A 16,435-nucleotide genomic window follows, 5' to 3' on the forward strand; every position below is an offset into this window, starting at 1 on the left:
GATAATGAACATGGACGCCCACTCGGATATTTCATGTACAGCTCAATGTCAACATCATTAACCCCAATTATACTAATTAGATTTGGTATCTGACTCATTATGAGTGTTTCTAGCTCTTTTTCAGCTCTCTGTGGAGGAGGAGCAGAAATTCACAAGAACATACATTGGAAAGAAGATCAATGCTAAAGAGATTCAGCAGAGAATGATTCCGAGCCAAGCACAAATTTACACTTATTTATTCATTTTTGGAGAGTAAAGTATTTTCTTCATACAAAACAAATAAATTATTAAAACTTATGATCACATGCGGATGGTCCATTGAAAAATATCAATGACATTATCAAAAATTAAATATTGAGCTGCAACGAAGCCAAAAATTCAATGAATATATTATTGCTTAAAATATTAATATGTACACACTAACTCACCGCCAGTTGGGCAAATTCATGAATTTAATACAGAGTGCAAAATTCATGACTCAAGAGCAAATTGAGTTATACATTTATAAATAATAAATATAAATAATAAACCACACTTCAAATACAGATTAATTAATCACTGAGTCTTTGATAGGAGTATAGAACAATATTCTGAATAGAACAGTATTCAGTCATTCTGAGCCCTTTAAAATTAAAGGACTAATCTTAGTATTCTGCATTTCTCCTGGTCACATTGAATGTGACTTTACTAAACTCAAAAAATGTAAGTATTTCAGAGGTAAATGTTTGAAGACAGCAATGGCTACAAAGGTAGCAGTGGAGCTGAACTATCACAAAATGCTTTACAAATATTCCAAGACAGCCTTGGCTATAAGAAGAGACTGTCAAACAATAAGACGCAATGCATTGACATGAAGATGAAAAAGGAAATCGGCGTATGAAGCTCCACCGTTAGGACTCTTGTCCTCCACCAGGAGGCGCTGCAGAGACTCCTCCTCACAGCTCTCGCGCACCAATTTCAGCTGAATGGAAACAAACACACTTTATATAAATCAAATTATAGAATATGTATAAACTATATACAACTATATAAACTAATCAACTATGAACACAATAAAAAATATTTCAATACCACAATTGAAAGTGGCCTACTGTGGTTTTAGCTGTGCCGATTTTTTTGTCGCAATAAGTTAATTCTTAACACATTAACACATAACACAATAACACAATAACACAATAACACAATATTAACACAATAACACATCCTGTCGGTTCCTGAATGAAACATTCTGCAAATGAGGGGTGTGAGTCATTCACCTGGAGAGTAACAGCTGCCGAGGACTGCAGAGAGCATATGAGAGCTCTGGTGCTGATGGAGAGGGAGTTCTCAAGCACTGGAAGATTGATCTATACAGAGAACACACGACACACACACAACACTAAAGTGAAGTCAGAGCACTCAAAATCACAAGTGTGTCCTGCGGCGAGACATGCTGTTATCCACCTAAAACCACTTTAAATTCTTGTTAAATTATTACACAGATTTTTTTGTAACACTTTACAATAAGGTTCTGTAGTTAACATTAATGTATTAACTAATGATAACAATGAGCAATAAATTGCTTACAGTATTTATTAATCTTTGTAAATGTTAATAAAGCTCCAGCTGGTCATTGTTTGTTCATGTTAGTTCACCGTGCATTAATTAATGGTAACAAATATTGATTTTAATAACATATTAGTAAATGTTGAAATTAATATTAACTAAGATTAATAAATGCTGAAGTATTGTTCACTCTTAGCTCATGTTAACTAAGGTAGTTAACTAATGTTAACTAATGAACCTTATCGTAAAGTGTTACCGATTTTTTTTCTAATAACTCAAATATATATGATATATATATATATATTTTTTAAGTATTTAAGTGAACAGATTTTCACTTAAAATCAGTAAAATCAACATTACACACAAACCGTGTAAAAGTTTCATATATCAGTAAGATATATCATTTTTAAAAGGTAACTAATACTTTTATTCAGCAAGGATGCATTTAATTGATCAATAAATACAATATTGAAATTGAAAATAAATACATTTATAATGCTTCAAAAGATTTCCATTTCAAATAAATGCTGTTCTTTTGAACTTTCTATTCATCGAAGAATTCTGAAAAAAAAGTATACTGTTTTCAAAACTGATAATAATAAGAAATGTTTCTTGAGCAGCAAATCAGCACATTAGAATGATTTCTGAAGGATCATGTGACACTGAAGACTGGAGTCATGATGCTGAAAATTCAGCTTTGCCATCACAGGAATAAATATAATTTTAAAATATATTAAAATATAATAAAAACTATTATTTTACATCATAATAATATTTCACAATATTACTGTTTTTACTGTTTTTTTTAATCAGACAAATGCAGCCTTGATTCTCCCCCAGATGAATTGCTTCATTTTATCCATCAGTCAATTTGGACAAAGTCTGTTAAATGAATAAATGCAAATGTAAACGCCAACTCAACGTGTCCTTGTCTCACCTCTCCAGATGTGAGGTAGGAGAAGGAGTTGGTGTTGAAAAGCTGTAGTAGAGTATGAGGAGGCACACAGCTGCCCACCCAAAGGAGCAGTGCCAGTGGGCAGTAGATCAGATACAGACCCCCTGGATCCAGATTAGAGACAGTGCAGCGCACGGCTAACCCTAATGATGGCATGTTGGCATTATCAGCAGAGACAGACTGCAGGGGTGAGAAGAGAAAACACAGAGACTTTGGCATCATCATCCATCAGGAGTGAAAGCATCAATATTTTAGGTGGAAGTTACTTTTGGATTTTGCTTTTGCTTTTTTAAAGTTTGGTGTACTTCAGTAGACCTTTGTAAATTGTAATGTTTCAAAACTTTTGACAGGTACTGTATGTAGACAAACTTTCATGGCACAAAGCTCCCATTTCAGCCCAACAAGACCATTTATTATAGAAGTGTTTTACAAAAAGTGCTCTTATAGGTACAGTTTTCGTCATGTTCGATACTGAATATTAATCACACAAACCCCTTTATCTGAACCTCTCAACTCTCTACGGACTCGCATATCCGCCGTGTTTGCAGTTTTTAAACACTTTGTAGTCCTTATTCGAATTCTCGTCCAACGCGCAATGGGTTGTGGGCAATATTAGCCGTTTGAGTGTGTACGGATCTTTTCTCTTTTGTAATGTCTCTCAGCCATCTCTCTTTCTACAGTCTCTCTTCAAATCTCCCTCTTGCTCACTCTCTCTCCTCCCCCATCATAAGTGGACACACCCTCTACTGCTGATTGGCTACAAGTGTGTTGTGGTGTTCGTCCCGATCTACTTTCAAAAGCGTTTCTCAGAAATTGCTTACTGCACCTTTAAGGTGAGCATTAGATGACAGCAAAGGAAATCTAAAAGTAAAAATAAGCATTAAGCACAATTAAATATTCAATATTGGCTGATATAAATCCAATATTGATAGTTATACTGATAAATTACAAAATAAATCTATAATATCAGTTAACATTAAAAAGGTAGTAATATATTGTGCATAACCAATTAAAACTGTCTTTGGTGCCAGATATCGTGACATAATAAGCAAAAAACGCTATAAATAGAGAGAGAGGGAGAGTACAGTAGATGCATTTATTGCTAGTGCCGGGAAGAATGTGACATCTCTAAATCCCACCATGTGCATAACAATCCAACTGAGAATTACAAATTCTTACAGAATTTTTACAGGTCTCATTTCACTGACTAATTTGGATGAACAGAATGTTCTAGATGTCTGTCTCTCACCAAAGGCAGAATAAGTGGGTAGAACTGAGAAGCAGTGCTCCGCGTGTCCATGGAGACAATGAGGCTACGCAGTTGTAGACGCTGATGTACAGAGCTACGCAGCCCAGGCAGCAGCACTTCACTCTTGCGCAGACTGTTAATGTAGGCAGGTACGGCTTTCAGAAACTGAGGAAGCACCAGCTGACAGAAAAAAGACACACAGAGAGATGAGAATGACATTCAAGACTCCATTATCCAAATGAAATAGGATTCACTCAGAATGGCTTCTCAGTAATATTATCTGTGCCTGCACCAGTAATAAGGCTAACGAATGGTAAAGTTAATTGAGATCAGAATCCCCCCAGATCAGATCAGAATGTAATATTTGACAAAAATGATTGCTCAATCTGAAAGTGTATGATAAAAGATTAAAAGCAAATGATTAAAAGCGTGTGCTGGTCCAGTAACTTATGAAAGAGATAATATGTGAAATATGTGAATAACTAACCTGTCCTGGGGACACAGAGGAAGTGCAGCTGTGTTTCCTAAAGCAAGCCAACATCTCAGTAACCTCCGTCTGTAACTCCTCCCGCAGGGACTGCAGTGGAATCTCCAGTGCTAACGAATACACTGACTCACACACACATTGACAAAATAAAGTTAACAAAATTCAATTATAATCAAGAAGACTAGGCTCGGTGAAAAAAAAAAAAACTGATTACACATGGCTAATTATTTATAAGTACAATATTCATGTATTATGTATTATTTATACACTACTGTTCAAAAGATTTTTCAATGTTTAAATATCTTGTAACCTGGGCTTTAGCATAATATTAACTGCTGCAAAGCAGTGGAGTCTCAAGAGAAGCCAGATTATCCCAGTTTATTTTTCTGATGAAATGAAAAATCGGGTACTTTTAGCAATGTACAGTAGCTGGGAAATTACGTACAGTATATGATATATATTATGGTGTTATGATGAACTATATGCCTTTCTCCACTGACGTTCTGAGCTGTTCAAAGCGTTTCTAAGGATACTGTCTGACTTGGTTTGTGTCTCTGTCACATGGTTTGTGAAACATTAGCAACACATTATTAGTTGTTTGATAACATAGTCAAGCAAAAGGCTAATTATATTATTTACTGTTATGTGTCTGACATTGTAAAGAGCGATACCATTGCGCAGCATTACTACAGTAACTTGACAAAATCTGGCCGAGTGGATCTCTGAGCTGGTGTGAGTGAGTGGAGGCGGGCCTAATTTGCATATTTATTGATCCGCGTATATTAAATGAAGCAAGGGTGTAGAGTTACACTCAAGCTATTTTAAGACATGAATACTTTTTTTCACAGGAAAAAACATTTAAATATATAATTTTGGTGATCAAAGTTGAGTTTTAAGGGATACAATTATTGATTACAGGGGGACTTTAAGAATTTTGTAGGCAGATTAGTCACAGCAAACACTGTTTTTATACTTTTCTTGCAGTAGAATGTGAGGAGCGTCTCAGCTTGGCTGCTTCTAAAGGTATCCAGCAGTTGATGGGAAGCAGACAGAATTACGGTGTGTATCCGAGTCCTGTTCTCTCCAGAGGAATTTATGTATGACAGCACAAACTACACCAGCAGAGGAGAAGGGATTTAAACAAATGAATAACAATAAATATAACAGTTGAACAACACACCAAATAATTTATCATATCCATTACTCTCAGATATGTATAATATATTAAGGATGTTTTCACACTTGGTCCTTTTCAGGGGTCTGAACGCGGTTCGTCTCTCTTACACAGTTTGGAAGCTGTTGAAGTGTACGTTGTGAATTATTCATTTTAAAATAATAGAGATCTGCCAGAAGCAGCAGCCATAATGAACAGCGAATTTGTACGGAGGCATCCGATTATCAAACTAGAAACTACATTGGAATTCGCGAATGGAAAAATACCTCCCGACTACCTCCCGAGATGGTCTTGGCTCGGTTCACTTTTAAGGGGTCTGAGATCGTTTGGAGTGTTCACATAAGGGCCAAAAATCATGTGAACTGTGCTCAGACTAAAAATGGCCAAGTGTGAAAACACCATATGATTTATCCAATGACATTCCATCAATCCAACCTGTATGGCTACACCCCTTGTTTCATCCAAAGATTTGTTGTGAGTGAACTCAAATGCCAGAGCTGTGCGGCAATCAAACGCTGCTATGGAAACACAGCAGGAGTCGGGACCGGCGATGATGGAGCCATAGCAACCAGATATGCGCATCTCTGCAGAGAAATAGCGATTGAGATGCTAATAGATCCACCAGCTACATCTGGAATTCATGCAATGAATTCATGTTACAATCAAAGTGATTCTCAAGTATTCAAATGATTGGATACAATGTAATGTTTTATATAGACTAGGACCCATATATATACAGTATGCTCTATGTCTAATATTATATTGATTACATTAAAAAAAGTACATTAAACTACAGTCTAAATTACATTTAGCTGGTTAAAAGTCCAGTTTAGTCACAGTTCCCCTCTGGAATCTGAGAATCTAGATTCTATCAAATGCCCCTTTGATTACCTTTACTGACAAAAACTCTGAGTTGAACTTTGAAGGCCATCTGCATGTTCACACATCTGCTCAGATCAGTTCGGAAGCGTTCCTGTTCCATCTCTGACTGCAAAAGTACACGAAAAGATTTATGAAATGACACAGTTTGGGCATGTTCACACTGCATTAAATACGGTTGTCACTACTCTTCTGATTAATCGTGTTCTCTTCACACAGTTTAGTTATTTACAGGAGTGCCAACTGCATTCTGACCATGAAAACTTCACTCTAGAAAAATTCAGGTGGTGATAACTGTAACTACAATAAATCTGCATAGTGTATAGAACCAAACTGAATGACTAGTTGCTAACACAGTGATGCCACACTCTTTTAGTCACTGACAGGTTGTTACTAGAAAGTTACAGAAATAGAGGTACACTTACACAACCGTTTATAAGTTTAGGTTCAGTAAGATTCATGTAAAAAATAAACAAATACTTTTATTCAGACAGGATGCATTACATTGTTCAGTGAAGAGATTTATGAACTTTCTATTCATCCAAAAAAAATCCTTAAAAAAAACCATCATGTTATCATGGTTTCCACAAAAAAAGGATAAGCAGCACAACTGTTTTCAACATTAATAAGAATAAACGTTTCCTTCTTTCTAAAAAAAAAAAAAAACAACAAAAAAAAAAAATTGTGATAACATTTCAGTTTTTACTGTATTTTAATAAATCCAGCCTTGGGTTTGACTCCTTTATTCCACACATACATAGAATTATAATTTTAAGGATTCACTCTCACATTTAAATGTGAAAGTCAAAAGTCAAAAACACATACTGTAAATGTTTTAGAAAACCTGAACATGAATACTGAATTTGTTTATGAGAAAAAAGAAATATAGAAACAAAGAGAGAAGAGAATATATAACAATGTAAAAATATCACATCACACAAAATATATCTGACAGGTCACTAATAGTTAATGTTACGACCCTAAGGGACATGTGTTTGGTTTGGGGTGTGTTTTTGTTCTTTTTTTCTCTTTCAGGTAGTTCAGTTGCATGAGTGAGTGGCCGCAGGTGTGCCTGATCAACTGATTGAGTGAGTGGCAGCAGGTGTGCCTAGTCAACACTCAGTGCCTGGAGGATAAGAAGGCTTGATTTTCACACTGCAGTAACAGAACCTCTGTGAGCAGCCCCGCAGAACAGAGACAGTCCAGTCAAGTCAACCAGTGGGTTGAAAACCGACTTAGATCTTTTGTGAGTCCAGAACAGTGTCTGGCTTTGAACTTTCTCAGTGGAGAGAGGACTGTTCATTGTTGTTCTTTTAGTGTTGAACTTTGCTCCTTCAACTATTTAGCCTGTGTCTATTGTGGCCTTACATTGTTTGCTCGCTGTCTTCTGAGAGTAGTTTTGTATTGGTTTTCTTTTGTCAATATTGTAATAAATACACTTCTTATTTTGCACGTTAATCTGACTTCCTGTCCTCTTTTGCCCTGGTTTATTTTTAAATATTGTTGCTCCTCCTTCCCCTGGACTTACCATCTGGAGGAACGTAACAGTTAAATAGAAACTATAATAAATGAGAGTATAATACTGTATACTATACACTATATACAGTATAAAAAATACTATAATGAAAGATAACTAGGAAGTAGCAAAGAGCTTGATGATTCTACACATTTCCAGTGAATCTTAAATCTGTATTATCTGTTTACTTGTCATTTGGCAGACATTTTTCATTCAATACTACAGTACACTAATTGCACTAATTGTCCTCTTGGAGCAGTATACTATGGAGGCCAGAAACCCTAGTGGCACACCTTCCTCCAGTTAATTGGACTCTACAAAAACTTTGTATTAGCAGCAGAGATTTGTAACAAGTACCAACCATTATGACATTCCAGGCTAATTCTCAAGGCAGCCATTGGGTTGTTTGGAAATTTCAATTCTGTGCAGCAGTTTTAGAGTAATTGGGCTCTAAGGTTTTCAGACAAGCTTCTTCTGACATAATAGGTCACAAGGGTGTAGTTGATGTCAACAAAGTGCACATGGCATTTATTACCTGTAGACTGTCATAGCAGATGAGCCCACCCCCTGTGAGAAAGGGGATGTGCCCTGGCCAAGCTCCGCCTACTTCTTGATGGGAGAACACAAACATGTGCACGCTGCAGCCTTGATCGACACACTCTTTAGCCAACGAAGTCGAAGAATCTGGTCCTTGGAAAATGGACTAATATGAAACCAAGAACAAGCAGAGAAAGAAAACACTATCTGATAAACCTCAAAACTAAGTACGATATAGACAAAAAAATAATTGCATGTTCTTTAATTCACCTTCACTTTACTAGAGCTGAAGAATCCAGAGGAGCTTTTCTGATTTGTGCCTTCAGAAAAAGGTGAGGAATGAAATATCAATAATTTGCCAGGAGACCCTGAAGCCTATTGAAATGAGAGATAAGAGATTAATAAAACAACATTTGCTGCAACAACACTGAATTCTCCAGCAAGGGCATGTGCATGTATTTAAGAACCATGTTAAGGCTCTTACCTGAAGAATCTTCAGTCCAGCAGAAACAGGAAGCTCTTGTGAGCTGGATCTGTTTTCCAATTCAGGATTGAAAAGCGCAATTTCCTGTAGAACTCTGTCCAAGAAGAAGGTGTTATTTTTTAATGTTTGACTTTTGTATTAACATTACATTTTATTGGTAGAACAACTGCTATGTGAAAACCTCTCAGCTATGTGTATGCAGTCTTTCAGTGGCACCAGAAGGCCCTCCACCACAGGAAGTTCCAGCTCCTCACAGTCAGTGATGACCATCATGTGGGGGCGGGACAGAGCTGGGCTCAGGTTATACAGATGGATCCGGCTGTCATAGGTCATCAACCCCACTCGAAGATCTGATTGGTCAGTTTCATCAGGCCTAAAACAATGAGACAAAATTCACGTCATTTTACTTCCATAATGAGTTTAAATGTAAATGAAAATGTAGAGAGGGACTAGATTTTAAACTACTGGACTAGATGGTGAAAATTGTAAATGTTAATGTCCCTTACCCATTTAAAGCTTGCAATTGAGAACTAATCTGCTGACAAATGTGGTCTAGCTGTCCCGTTCTCATTGCACTGGCAGAAATATCTATCACCATCAGCAACACAGCAGCTTTGCCCTGTTTAGAAGTGAAAATGATGAACTAAGAAAAAATCTGTCTGGATCTGTCAGATAAAACTGAAATTTGTATGTGCATTACTGTTCAAAAGTCTGAGGTCAGTAAGATATTTTAAAAATGTTTTTGAGTCTCTTATGCTCACGCAGGCTGCATTTGTTTATTAAAAATTACAATAAAAACAGTAATATTGTGAAATATTATCACAATTTAAAATAACTGCTTTGTTTTAATGTATTTTAAAATGCAATTTATTCCTATGATGGCAAAGATGAATTCTCAGCATCATTACTCCAGTCTCAGCGTCACATGATCCTTCAGAAATCATTCTAATACGCTGATTTTTTGCTCAATGAATGCTGCAGTAGTATAACAGTTCTGCTGCTTAATATTTTTGAGGAAACCATACTTTTTTTCAGGAGTATTTAGAAAGTTCAAAAGAACAGGATTCATTTCAAATAGAAATTTTTTGTAATGTTATAAATGTCAATTTAATGCGTCTTTGCCGAATAAATGTATTAATTTCTTTAAAAACGAAAAAAAATCTTATTGACTGTATATTTTATATAAAACATGATCATGCTTTGAACTAGTTGTTTGAATTAATCCTGTCCATGACTTTTTGTAACAGACTTTCTGTTACAAAATATCCTTTCCTTTGTGTGAGATCACAACAACATTCAAATACTGATGTGTAACAGAGCAAAATCAGTAACATGGTACAATACAATAAATTACAATCAAAGTAACGTGACAGAGAAGAAATAGCAAATCCATTCCTGACCGTCTGTTTCTCCAGGATCTCGTATGAGCCAAGACTGAGCTCGGGTTTTTTTTCCCAGTCAACACGGCGGCCCTGATTAGTGGGCTGATAGAAACGCCATGACACTATGAGAAAAACACATGTTTGAGCCAAGATGGCAGGACATATGTGCACAGCTTTAACCTGAGAATGACTGTAGGTCAAACAAAACATACCTTCGGTGAGTTTGTCACAGAAAGGACAGTAGAATCTTTGCCCGCAGTCCTGCCAGCTCATAGCAGGGCTCATGAAGGCCCCGCAGTGCACACAGCCCTTAACACAATCTCCTGCCTCACACACTGGCACATCACGCTGTGGAAAACATTCACAAAACACATGTAAAAGAGTAGTTCATATTTAAATGACCGAGGACCATGTGAATGTGACAACATGACTCAAACCAACCCAACTCAACATTCTTAGGATATCTTTTTCATTTTGAACACCCCTAAATACATGTTTTCCGTTTTGTTTTTTTCCATACATACTTCTCCTCTCTCAGGCCTGGCCAGCGGACACACGATTGCACCCAGCGGGAGATGACTCTTCTGAGCTGACTGCGCCTCCACAGGGAAGCTGTAGGTCGTACAGCGGATAAAGCGAGATGTTGCATTACCTGTGAAGCAAAAAAAAAAAAAAAAGTGAGTATACATTGTGTTGTACAATATTAACAACCTAAAGTTTTGTTAAGTAGTTTTTAAAAAGTAACCATGTACAGTATTCTAACAATTTCTGCCTATTTTGCCAATTTTTTTTCTTTAAATTGGTGCTTCATGACTAGAGAAAACAGAGAAAAAGGGCTGTGGTGTTCCACTTAAACACCCATAGTGCACTGGGCTAAATCCGGCTGTCCGTGAGTAGGGATAAAAAGAAATGTGTCGATTTCACAAAAGTCCTGATAAAGATTTATTTTTGCCATTTTTGCCTTCATTCAGATAGCAGTTGGAGAGAGGACAGGAAGCGAAGTGGGAGAAAGAGGGGGGCAGGATTGTGAAAGAACCACTAGCCTGGGACAAACCTGGGTCGCCCAAAGTGCAATTGCACTGTACATGTCGGAGCGCTACCATGAGGCTATTGGCTCTGACAGGGCTTAGGACATTTGCTGAAATAAACATGATATCTCAGTGCAAGTAACATGGAAAAAGACTGAACATTGTTCATAAACTACTGACACTGTAACAATACAAAACTGGTTGAAAATCAAATTGCTGTTTGCCCCATATAAATTCTAATTCTTTTTTCTAATACTACTTTCTCAACAAACAAAAAAAACATGGTAACTTTTTTTAACTATCAATGGACAGTGATACTTTTTGGTGCAAGATGTTGTAGTTGGTCGAACAGTGTCAAACAACACTAAATGTTTTGAATTTAAATGATTAAAATTGGTATTAGTAGTATTTAATAATTATTACTATGCTTCATTAATATAATAATGATTATACTAAACAGCTAATTAATATTTTAAGGATTTAATAATAGGAATAATTATTTCACTCATTATAACTTTAAAAAAATAGCCTAATTCAAAAAAGAACAGTAGAGCTGTGATGGAAATGGAAAGCATACTGTGTGTTTGTCCTAGTGTCAGCAAGACTCCATCATTAATGTGCTGCTGTATTTATGAGATCGAAAAACAGCATCTGTGTTTGAGATAAGAATGTTTGTTTATAGGAGCAACAGCTGTCAATATTTTTTTACCTTTGTGTGTCTGGCTCCATCATTGTCTGAAATTAAGTTAAAGTCAATATAATGTTGACAAAGGTACAACAAAAGCTGTTGTGATAAGAAAAGAAACCAGATGCATCACATTTATTTTTTATGCAAATTTGGGAATGAAGTCAAAAGATGTGGATAAATTTGGCAGGAGTGATGGTACCTCTGTCCTCCAAGGTGCATTGTGTTGAGGAGAGAGGAGGAACTGAAGATTTGGACTCTGAAACAAACACTTTCCCTTCCCACTGGATCTTGTCCTCTTTAATCACCTGGACCTGTACATTTAGGAGACATAGGATACATACAGAGACAAAACAACAGTAGTGTAATCAAACCTGAGCTGTCTTGATGGAAGCATCACAGAATAAGAAGGACAGTTCATTTACCACACTGGGTAGAAGCTGAGGATCCAAGCCGTACCGAGACTCCGTCTTAGAATTTGACACTGGACTCGTCTGACAAAGGAAAGGAAAAGAAAGTGATCCTTCAGGAATTTCAGTACATATGCTTCAATAATAGAGGAGACTGAGACAATTAAAACAATGCAAATGTAATACTAAATATCCTCAACCACATACAAGCTATACTGTTCACACTGTTCAGCCATTCGTTCTCTCTGTCTGTGGAAAAAGTTTGATTGTGAAACTTTTCTTTATCAAACTGAGGTATTAAAAGTGATTTATTTTGATTTCCAGAAATGTTCTTATGCTATCTGTGTTGTGATGCCTTTTTTAAAATTAATATATTTTTATTTAAGCACTAAATTTGTGATAAAAGTTAAGACAGATGCTTACACTGTCACTGGTAGAAACATTACAAGATTTTAAATTAACTAGTTTTTCTCTTATATTTTACATATTATGTAATTATCTAAAACATGTTAATATTTCTTAAAAGCATCTAGTAAAGCACCGTCCAACATATTTTACTAAGAAGAATTTAATTCATTTAAAAAAAAAAAAAAAAGTACAACGTAGAATTACAGTGATAAATTTAGTTTAAATGCATATTATTCTAAAAAAGTATCTTGAAATTCATCCTGAAAAAGTATCACAGGTTCCAAAAAAATATTAAGCAGCTCAACTGTTCAAATCAGCATATTAAATTTTTTTGAAAGAAATTATATAATACTGTATAATATAAAGTATAATGAGTATAATATTTGAATTACTTTGCGAGTTATGAATAAATTATAATAAAATAAAAAATAAATAAATAAAGTGGTACAATATCCCCCGATTATTGTCATGCTCTCACTGGTAATGACTCTGAGTAGCTTCTCTGTGGCATCCCTTGAGTCGTCATATTGGTGATCTCAGGAACGGGCTTAAACACATCTGTGAAAAGAGAAGACCAAAAATTGTTGAAATATATATATATATATATATATGTTAAAAAATAAATATATTAAAAAAATATCTTTATATATTAAAAATCGAGGGTCTATTAAGCGTACCCTGGTGGCTTTGCTGTGAGGGGTCCCAGTACAGTGACTGAGGCCGATGACCTGTGGTAACTGTTGTATTGGCCATCGGGGTCACGCTCACTGCTGCACTCCGGTGATCTGGGTAGTGATATGGAGGAGGTGGACAGCTGGCTGGAGGCATGGTTGGGGTCCTGTGGCTCTGTCCGGCCCATGGCTGCGGTGGTGGATGGGTAAAACTCTGGTTTACTGCAGGAACCTCCATTCCATGACCAATTCAGCCAACCTTTATAATCAAAACCAACATTATAGAGCAAAGTCATTCGGTTTCATGAAAATCCCAGATTAAGACCTAAACTGCAGTATGTAACGTTAGCCTTTCTGGCATGACGCAATTGCAGCCTGTCAAAAAAGCTTTATATAGATATACATATTCGGTCTATTTACATGCTGTATCAGCCATGTCTGTCAAACAGTGATCAGCTGATCGTCCGCATCACACCAGTATGAATGTGCTCCTCCCCCGTAGCTCGTATTCAAACACTTACCTATTTATTTGATTGCTGGGTAACGTTACTGAGAAAATGGAAATTTACCGTGTTATGCGTCAGGTTAGGAGATTTCAGCACGAGTCGCCCTGTAATTGAGGGAGATAGCCAGTTTTAATACGGAAATACGGGTACTGATGCAGAACAGAAGTCGGTCGCCTGGGTTACCTTCAGCTCACATTAATGTTTGTCTTCAGTTCCGTCACTGCTTAGATGGCAGAAATCTCAAAACGCATAGAAACATAATTAACATTTCAGTAGTTTAAGAGGCCCTCTGTCATCCGTACTAAAAGCATACCGTATTCAGTATGTCCTACGCGGACAGTGAATACTGTCCGTCTCTCATCTAAATTGTCGTTGCAATATCATCATTATCCCCTCAAGGTGGCAACACTGCGCCACCAATCATCAAAGTGGACTTCCCATTGATTTGTATACGCCCTAAATAGGCCAGTGACAAATAAGGATTGAAAATACTTATGAAAACACAATTTAATTTACTTTACACGGTGTAAAATGTATTCAGAATTTTTACTAAAATGAATATGATCGACATCAATCAAATGTTTCACTGAATCTACAAATCTACAAACGGTCCAACAGATTTATGTTGTTTATTTAAGTTCAGTGATGAAAAGTGAGTACAAATTTGTATGCACTCTAAAATTTGGTTAAAAACATTCATATTGTTTTTAATTCAGCTGCTGTTTAAATATATTAAAGAACCCAGCACAATGGCTTGATTATATCAGCTTATTTTTTCAAATTACAATTTTTTTTAACCCTCAAATTCATGTACATTTTGCAAATTATTAATACATACCTCGGATTGAAAATAATGTAATTGAATATATTGTGTTATATTTTGGTATTTTATTATATTACTTATCATTCGGATCTTGCCAATTAAAGAACAGGATTCATAACCTCTGCACTGAAATTATATATTAAAACACAACTGGCTGTCAAACATACTGCGCTGCACAGAGGAACACTGTTCATATAGGAAACTGTACAGTTTACTTAGGGTAAACAGGGTGGAATGAGTTCCTGGGTCATTAAAGGGTTAATGCTGTATGTGTGCATACAATACGCTGTATTAGGAGTTGTAGGCCTATTCATCCTAAATAAAACCAGTATTATGTAAACGCAGTGGTTGTGTTGTGTATTTACAAACTTTTAAAGGATTTAAGTTTATCTGGAAGAATTCAGGTTCATCTGGAGATTAATGTGCACATAAAGGCCAGCTATTTATACAGCGGTTCATCATTTGGAACAACACTTGTCTAAAACAAGAATGGAGGTGGAGGTGGAGGTGGTAGTAAATATTTCATCTGATCTTCTGCATGCCCTCAGTCCACTGATGTAATATTCATGAGGTCAAGAGGGCTGAAGGCTAAACTCAAGAATTCACCTGCTTAACATGTTCAGATGCACACATACACACACGCACACACACAGGTTTCCATGTTTTATGGGGACTTTATAGACATAATGAATACTGTACAAACTGTATATGATATCCCCTAACCTTATCCCTAAACTTATCCATCACAGAAAAATTTCTGCATTTTTACATTTTCAAAAAACTTCATTTTGTATGATCTAGAAGCTGTTTTTCTCATGGGGATCAAAACATTATTACTATATCATTGTGGGGGCATTTGGTCCCCATAATGTAGGGAATAGGTACACTAACACACACACACACACACACACACAAATCACACCACCAAGCATAAATATAAAATTTTAACAGTGAGCCTTGCACTTATTTTAAACCTTTTGCTAATAAGAGTCTTGGTGGCACACACACACACGCTATAGGCCCCAAGAAGAGTGACCGCCATGGTCCTTGTAGTTTTATTACAGCACTTAACCTCCCACCTACAATTAGAGGACGCATCTCTCAGAGCGAAGCTATTGACTCTGTGCCGTCATCTTCACACACACTCTTCAGAGAGAAGAGGAGGACTTAGACATAAATGCCACATGATTTACTGCCATTATAAAAATAAATGGTATAGTCCTGTGATTCTTTCAACAACAGTAAATGTGTGTAGTTTACTAAGAGTAATCGACTTGCATACTTCTAACGCTGTAGCTTCATAACCTAAAGATTTTTATGTTGCCACTAAAATAATTTTCATTCTTGCAACCAAAGAGTGTGACCTGGTCAGTTTCATATTCTACAAAACCCAGAGTTCTGCTTGGTTACTAATAGACATCGACCTCTACTGATTTCAAATGCTCATGTGAAGTGAATGAAAGACTCAACTAGATTTCCCATTAGCATGGGATGCTAAGCAAGCATAATACTGTAATGAACACACAAAACATAGGACACACATATTGGGTGAAATTCTACATTTTAAATAGATTAACCTATTTAGGCTATTGATATTTTTCAGTACTGAAATACTGTTTTGTGTGCAGTAATAAATATTATTATAATCTGCATTTCTCTGTACCATGGTGTCAAAGTTTACACATTTGATTTTAAA

The 16,435-nt window shown here is 36.2% G+C and overlaps 1 protein-coding gene across 2 annotated transcripts; it reads right to left on the reverse strand.

The window, feature by feature from the left end:
* Positions 1 to 220: 220 nt before the first annotated feature.
* Positions 221 to 14,295, reverse strand: LOC311083508 (protein transport protein Sec24C). 2 transcript variants are annotated; one of them, XM_084115088.1, is made up of 22 exons: positions 14,100 to 14,295; positions 13,980 to 14,020; positions 13,417 to 13,669; positions 13,218 to 13,297; positions 12,347 to 12,415; positions 12,124 to 12,235; positions 10,733 to 10,860; positions 10,421 to 10,556; positions 10,227 to 10,330; positions 9,333 to 9,445; positions 9,008 to 9,199; positions 8,827 to 8,920; positions 8,613 to 8,717; positions 8,341 to 8,508; positions 6,302 to 6,398; positions 5,846 to 5,994; positions 5,210 to 5,348; positions 4,237 to 4,358; positions 3,750 to 3,929; positions 2,483 to 2,680; positions 1,257 to 1,346; positions 221 to 961 (listed from the first exon to the last, which is right to left on the reverse strand). In XM_084115088.1, the coding sequence occupies exons 3-22, from the start codon at positions 13,646 to 13,648 to the stop codon at positions 824 to 826; spliced, it is 2,646 nt and encodes an 881-aa protein (XP_083971214.1). In that variant the 5' UTR covers positions 13,649 to 13,669; positions 13,980 to 14,020; positions 14,100 to 14,295; the 3' UTR covers positions 221 to 823. The 2 variants fall into 2 exon arrangements, with proteins under 2 accessions (XP_083971214.1, XP_083971215.1); XM_084115089.1 differs by having other exon boundaries at positions 14,111 to 14,201.
* Positions 14,296 to 16,435: the final 2,140 nt, after the last annotated feature.

This window comes from Abramis brama (genome assembly GCF_963993115.1).
Source record: "Abramis brama genome assembly, chromosome: 5".
Taxonomy (NCBI): Eukaryota; Metazoa; Chordata; class Actinopteri; order Cypriniformes; family Leuciscidae; genus Abramis; species Abramis brama.